Source organism: Molothrus aeneus, chromosome 9 (genome assembly GCF_037042795.1).
Source record: "Molothrus aeneus isolate 106 chromosome 9, BPBGC_Maene_1.0, whole genome shotgun sequence".
In the NCBI taxonomy this organism is placed as follows: Eukaryota; Metazoa; Chordata; class Aves; order Passeriformes; family Icteridae; genus Molothrus; species Molothrus aeneus.
Genome location: NC_089654.1, coordinates 24722646 through 24730085, shown reverse-complemented (window position 1 = coordinate 24730085; position 7440 = coordinate 24722646). Strand labels below are relative to the sequence as shown.

The window sequence follows — 7440 nt, the reverse complement described above, 5'->3', positions numbered from 1 at the left end:
TTCACTCAGAATATCTGACAGAAAGACAGGAAAGTAAAGAACTTACAGAATGATCAGTCTCTTAAAATGCATATGAAAAGCCACCATACACATGACAAAATAGGGCCTAGTGTATTAATGACCCACAGACCTGATAAGTTGTTTACACCCATTTGAACTTTGACCCACTTTCAGTCATCAAAACCAATGAGAAAAGCCAATGAAAATACAAAATACTTCCTAAATTAGCAATTTCCCCCTCCCCAGAGACTGCTGTTCATCTGGAATGTCAGAATGGTACAAAGGAAATGCTTGGGATCAGTACCAATGGCAGCTGATGGGCAGGAAGGTCTGTGGATGCTTCCTTAGAACCAGGAGACATAATCATCGTGTCACCATCACTGCACATCCTCCTGCTGTGTGAAGCAACACCTTCTCAGGGGACTCTGTGCTCCTACCCTGAGCCAGTTATGTATTGGGATTGAGAGACTGCACAGTTACATGATTTTTAAAAAAGAAAATAATCAGCTGTAAAGCAGTAAGGAATCTGTAAGAGGAGGTTGGGATGGTCATTCTCCAGGACACAAGGCCATTCCTGCTGAATCAAATCATCCCCATGCAGTGAATCCCTGCCTCTGAGTGCTGGGCCTAACAATGCTCTCACAGGCCAACTCAGGCTGGTGACCTTATTCAGGTGACCTTAAAGGAATTGCTAAAAGACAACACTATCAGTCAACAACGGATGATGCACTTGCAGCCACACGAGCCTCTCCATGGGGCTGCTGCTCTTGCAAGAGCTGCCATGTGATGCAGAGGAGGGCTCCAGCCATCCCCATGCCGGGCACACCAGGTCCCAGCACACCTGCAGAGGCAAGCAGGTGGCACCTTTTCATCTGAGACACTCGTGATGGGCCATCCTGACCTCCTCTGTGACACTCTCTGCTGTGCTGACTCAGCCTTACACACGGACATTTCCTCACAGAGCCCTTGCATAACAACAACCTCCACAGCTGGCAGCACCCATACTCCCCCATTTATTGGGAAGCTCATTTTTAACTTTGGAAAATGCCGCTTGCCTGGCACATGAAAGAACACACCTCCTCAAAAAAACTCCCAGCCAGCCACAACAGCTCCACCTCAAGCCTTGATGAGGATGTGGGAGAGTTCCCTGCCCACTTTTTGCCTGACTGATTGCCTGACTTTGCCCACACACGACAGGCAAGAGTTTCCGCCGCGCTTTCCTTGAGGAGAGGTGCTGGAGCACCCTCCCATGGACCCTCCCTGCCCACGTGCCTTGTCCTCAGCTGCCTGCTTGGGAAACACCTGGCTCAGCCATTCTCCCGGGGCTGAGATCAGAATGACAAGGATTTACTGGCCCACTGAGCTGAAAGGGAAGGGTTTGCATGCCTGGCTTCCAGCCCCACTCAGACACAGGGACAGGATTGAGCTTTAGGAGCTCCCACTCCCAGCCTGTGCACAGTTGTTGCCTCGTACCACACTGCAGAAGAATGGTGAAACACAGCCTTTATGCTGTTATGATTCATGTAATCTTCACAGATTTATGGGGCACAATAGATCAGTAACATAAATTTTACAGAGACCTTTCATTTGTTAAGCAATCCCTTCCCACCTCTGGGAAGAGAGATGTTTCATGAAAAGCACAGACAAGTTTTCTGGTTTGAGCATGCAACTGAGTTCCTTGAATTTCATATCCTGTGCTTTTCAGCTCAAAGCTCTGAAACAGCAAAGCACACAGAGAATCAAATCCTCTTGTTCCCCCCAGAACAAAGAAAATCCACAGCAGCAGCCAGAAGAACTTATTGTACATGTCCGTGTAAGCCAAGGGAATGACTTAAGGGTTTGACCCAGCATTTATATCTGTTCATCCCTGACATGGCAAAGATTCTTAGTTTTGCCTAGTGAGAAGGGATTAGTTCAGATTTCTATTTCAGAACTGAGGGAACAGCAAGTGATCTGGTAATCTGGATCTACAGTGACAACAGCCTATCTATAGAGCAACCTAGAGAATCTATACTAATGAACCTTAATTAGTTACCCGCTTTTCTTCCAAACTTACTTGTAATAACATTTCCCACAAGTTTTGATTAATTGTCATGAGTACATGCATAGAACAACTTATTTGCACCTTTGTTAATCAGCTTTCGTCCCAGTACATACAAGAATCAGATACCTTGTGTCCTGCTCAGCTGTTATTCCACATTATCCTTTGATGGTGCTATGGAAAAACGAAGGCAGATACATCACTATTTATCATTCCAGTCTAACACTCCAGCAGCTTTTAAATAAGGCAGTCATGGCATGAGAACATCTTTGCTACTGTGAAGTCAAACAGAGCTTAACTTAGCACCTGAACAGCTGAAGCTAATCTAGACTTAATGGGAACACTCAAATCACCTGTCTTTAGGCTTCTTGCTGCTCTGTAGTGCTCTGGCACCACTGATCTGGGATCATGTCCTTGGTGGGAACACTCAAAATAAATGTGGTTCTCCACCAAAAACTCTACTGTTGGAGACAAAAAGGGTGCTGGTGAATCACAGTGCCCTGAGAATGTCATCTGGCTCTTTGGGTTGCCTGGTTTATGGAAAGGGTGGAACAAGAAAGTGATTTTGATTTATAACTACCATCAGTTTGCTGTTTTGCAATAAATATGGCCCAACCATCTCCAGGATGTTCAGACGTCTCTTGCCCAACAGGTTCAAATATTTGGCTCCATTTTCTGTATGTGAAATGAGCAATTTGGGCAACCCTTAAAAATAAATGCTTACAGCGCTCAGAAAATTAATAGGGTCCAATTCCAAGAGGGATTAAAAAAAAATAAAGTAAGAAAATACTCAGTATATGTTTCTATTGTAGGAAGTTTTACACCCACTATTTCCCGTGACCATGTCCCTGATATTCCCCAGTGACTGGGAAGGAACAATGTAATGAAGGAACCCTCAACTGAGAATCTGGCCAGACACAGTTTTAAGGAGACTGACATGTATCCCAATTGCTTTCTGTGGGTCAATGACAAGCTCCATAATTACCATGTGTATTTTGATCTTCACTGATACTCACCAGCTACAGGAAATTACACACTGTGCTGTACCTGCTGCAAGCTTATCCCTGTGCTATCCTGTTATTAACTGTTCTCCCTTTGGGACTTGCAGCATCTCCTACTCCAGCCACTGAAATGGAAGAAAATGCCAACACCAGCTTGGAAGAAGACTTTGAAGGACAGGCAACACACACAGGCAAGGAAACTAACTGGGTTTTTTTCCCAAAAATAAGTTCAACTGTCAGTGTTAACTGGAGAAGCCCAGAATTCCAGTGGCCAAACCTCTTGCACAAAAACCCAGATTCCAGAGGCAATGAGAAGGTGTTCTGGGGCAAGTGACAGCCCCCATGGAGGGCAGGTAACACCAAATTACAAAAATTGTAATTTACAAAATTGTGCTGCTCCTCTTCAAACCTGAAGCAAAGGGCAAACTCGGGACACTTGACAAAGCCACCCAGAGCCATGGCCCAGCATGGCTCCTGTTGGTTTATTGCTTCACTCTGCTCTCTTTTTGCAAAAGAGCAAAAAACCCCACATTTGAACTAGGTGATAATGTTTCACTAGAAAGGCAAAATGATTTTTTCCTTCGTACAGAAGGAACACTCGGTGCTAAAAATGCCCCTTGTGGCAAACACAGCACAGCATTTAGAAGCTTTGAAAAGAGACCTCACTCAAAACCATCATTCTTTTTAATCCAGTGCTCAATCACCAGGATTTTTACAAGTAGTGACATTGTGTTCAGCTCTACAGCTCCTCCACCCTGCTGCCAGGTAACAAGATGCCAATCATTGCCTCCCTCTGCTCCAAGGGCTTCTTTTCCTTGGAGCTATAATGAATGCAGCTCTTGTAATAACTCCAGGATTATTTCCCAACCCGCCTTGCTGCTGCTGGCCAAGATTATGATATATGCACAGGCTGGATGGGGCTCTGAACAACAGAGCTACTGGAAGGTGTCCCTGCCCATGGCCGGGGTGGAATGGGATGAGCTTTAAGGTCCCTTCCAACCCAAACCATTCTATAGATATGTATATATATATACATATACACACCACATATCACTTTCATCACATCTTCCATCTGAAAATGAGAGCTGCTTACCCAGCCTTTTCAAAATTTTCCATAAGAAACTTCACCTCTGAAAAGACTGAAATATTTTTTGGTTTTGCTTTATAATCTAAGATGCAGATTAAATATTTTCATTTTGATAAAGAACTGGAATTTTGAAATTTTTTTTATTCACATTTTCAGAACTTAAGCAGTTTAATCAAGCAGCTCCAAAGACCAATATCTGCATTACAATCAGAATTATCATTTGTTTATGGGTTACTCTTCCATTGCAACAGGTATTGTTTGGAGTTTTTAAAAATAATCTCAAACATCCTGCATTCTTAGTTTTACTCCAAGTCCTTATGCACATTTAATATTTAAATTTTGTTAAATATTTAAATTAATATTTAAATAACCTGTTTATCAAGAAATCAAATGTTTGTCTACAAAACACTGCCTTTGGCCAGCATGGCAGTTTTATTATGTTTCAACATCCTCATCCGTGTTAACTGCTCATGTAGTTCACCAAAATCCTTCTTAAGTATCCTGATGGGAACCAGATCACCAAAGTGATTCAGGTGAGAAAAACCCACTTTCTTTCTTTTTGGGACACATTGATCCAAAAGCTCTGGTTCTCAGCACTCCTGGAGAGTGCTTTGGAAGGAGTAGGGACAGATAAAGTGAGGCACAGAAGGACAAACCAGCACAGAACACAAACTTCTCAGGAAACCTCTCATTGCAGCCACTTTCTCACCCAACTTCATCTCTCTTAGGGCCCAAAGGTGTGATCAATGACTGGAGGAAGTTCAAATTAGAGAGTGAAGATGGAGACTCCTTACCCCTGAGTAAGAAAGAAATACTTAGACAAATGTCTTCACCACACAGATCTTTCAGCAGAGATGACAAAGACACCCGAGAGAGATTCTGCCGTAAGGTAAGATAAGCACAAGGAATTAACTTTGGCTCTATATAAAACATGCCTGTTATGAGGTAGAAATCTTGAATTTTCCACTCAATTTCCATGTAACTTAGTAGAGCTCTCACAATGCAGACAGAACACGTGCCAAACAATGGAGCTGGGGAGGGGTCTGGAGCACCAGGAGGGGCTGAGGGAGCTGGGAAAGGGGCTCAGCCTTGAGAAAAGGAGGCTCAGGGGGGACCTTGTGGCTCTGCACAGCTCCTGACAGGAGGGGACAGCCGGGGGGATCGGGCTCTGCTCCCAGGAACAGGGACAGGGGGAGAGGAAATGGTAACAAGTTGTTCCAGGGGAGGCTTAGATTGGACATCAGGAAAATTTCTTCCCCATAAGGGTGGTCAAACATTGGAAGGGACTGCCCAGGCATTGATGGCATCACCATTCCTGAAAGAATCCAAAAAAAGCAGGAATGTGGTGCTCAGAGACACTGGTTAGAGGTGGATTTGGCAGTCCTGGGTTAATGGATGGACTTAATCTTAGAGGGCTTTTCCAACCTTAATTAGTGGCTTTGTGATTCTCTTTACCCAGTCCTCTCTCAAGCTAAGGGTAACTTCAGTTACTTCACATAACTCAGTTAATAACTGAGAAATAACTCAGTTTTTTCACATCTATCACACCACAGCTTGACCTTTGCTCCTCCCTTCCCTGCCGCAATGCTCTATCCTTGGTTAATGCAATGGAAAATTTTAGCAGGTTTAAAAACCTTTAAGTCAGGATAGAGCTCTGAGCCTGAACATCACTCATGACCATTTACTGATTCTGAAACAGAGGGGAACCAAACCTCCAATTGTAGCCGTGATATTTTCTGAAAAATCCTTTCCTTGGGATTTTTTCTCCTGAGAAGCTGAGAGGCCTCAGGAACAAAATGTAACCAATGGTTATCTGCTGCTGTGGAATGCAACAGGTGCATCTGGGATTGGGCTCATGTGGTTGTTTCTGATTAATGGCCAATCACAGTCAGCTGGCTCAGACTGTCTGTCCAAGACACAAGCTTTTGTTATCATTCTTTCTTTTTCTATTCTTAGCTAGTCTTCTGATGAAATCCTTTCTTCTATTCTTTTAGTATAGTTTTAATATAATATATATCATAAAATAACAAATCAAGCCTTCTGAAACATGGAGTCAGATCCTCGTCTCTTCCCTCATCCTCAGACCCCTGTGAACACTGTCACACCCAATAACATAGGAATTAAGCCTGCCTCACTACTGGCAAAATTTCCACCAACTCTTGCTGGAAATTTTAATCAATTTTGATTTCAATTAAAAACTGAATCCATAAATTTTTGCCAGATTTTTGCCACTGCCTTCAGTACCATCATGCTGACAGGCAAGCATTGAGGCAGGATCTTTACCTGTCTCTCAACAAGACCTCCTGGAGCTGTAGGGGGATACAGTATGGGTAAATGAAGGTGGTATAGATATATAATCTAATCTTATAATATAATATAATCTTATCCCCTAAAGAGCTGCAGCTGAACCAATTACTAAAGATTAGGAGCAGGCCTGATATGAACAGGCTGCAGCTGTAGCCAATAAGAAGAGTTTTATAAAGGAGTAGATTGGTTGGTTGAGGGGAACTGGAGTCAGTTGGCTACTGCAAGGATGAGTTGGTGCCTAGAGGAGCTGCCTACAAGAAACATCAAGGCAGTACGAAACTCTAGCAATATGGAACCCTTGCAATGTAATCATAATAGAACTCTTGTAATATAATGACAACATGGAGCTGCTGCAGGGAGTGATGGCTCTTCTAGCTCAGCTTTGGGTGCTCTCCAGACAGAGCAGAGGCTGTCTGTCCATCCCCATCCCAGCTCCAAGGAGCCCCCAGTCCCTCACGTCCCTCTCTGGATCTCCCCAGATGAGCATGCAGGAGTACGAGCTGATCCACGCGGCGCAGGAGGACGAGAGCTGCCTGCAGCAGTACCGCAAGCGCTGCATGCAGGACATGCACCAGCGCCTCAGCTTCGGGCCCAAGTTCGGCTTCGTGTGCGAGCTGCAGAACGGGGAACAGTTCCTGGAGGCCGTGGAGAAGGAGCACAAAACCACCACAGTCATCGTGCACATTTACGAGGACGGCGTCAAGGGCTGCGAGGCCCTCAACAGCAGCCTGGCCTGCCTGGCGGCCGAGTACCCCACCGTCAAGTTCTGCAAGATCAAGGCCTCCAGCACGGGCGCCGGGGATCGCTTCTCCAGCGAGGTGCTCCCCTCCCTGCTGGTCTACAAGGCTGGGGAGCTCCTGAGCAATTTCATTAGTGTTTCTGAACAGTTCGGTGAGGAGTTTTTTGCTGTGGATGTGGAGGCTTTCCTAAATGAGTATGGGCTGCTACCTGAGAGGGAGCTTCCAGCGGTGGGAAATGGCACGGGTGAGCCAGATGTTGAATAA

General features: G+C 44.7%; 1 protein-coding gene across 1 annotated transcript; it reads left to right on the top strand.

Annotated features, from left to right (window-relative positions):
• The first annotated feature begins 3172 nt into the window (after nucleotides 1-3172).
• On the top strand, nucleotides 3173-7440 carry PDC (phosducin). The gene is made up of 3 exons (XM_066555993.1): nucleotides 3173-3233; nucleotides 4858-5018; nucleotides 6916-7440. Exons 1-3 carry the CDS (start codon nucleotides 3173-3175, stop codon nucleotides 7438-7440), a joined length of 747 nt encoding a protein of 248 aa, XP_066412090.1.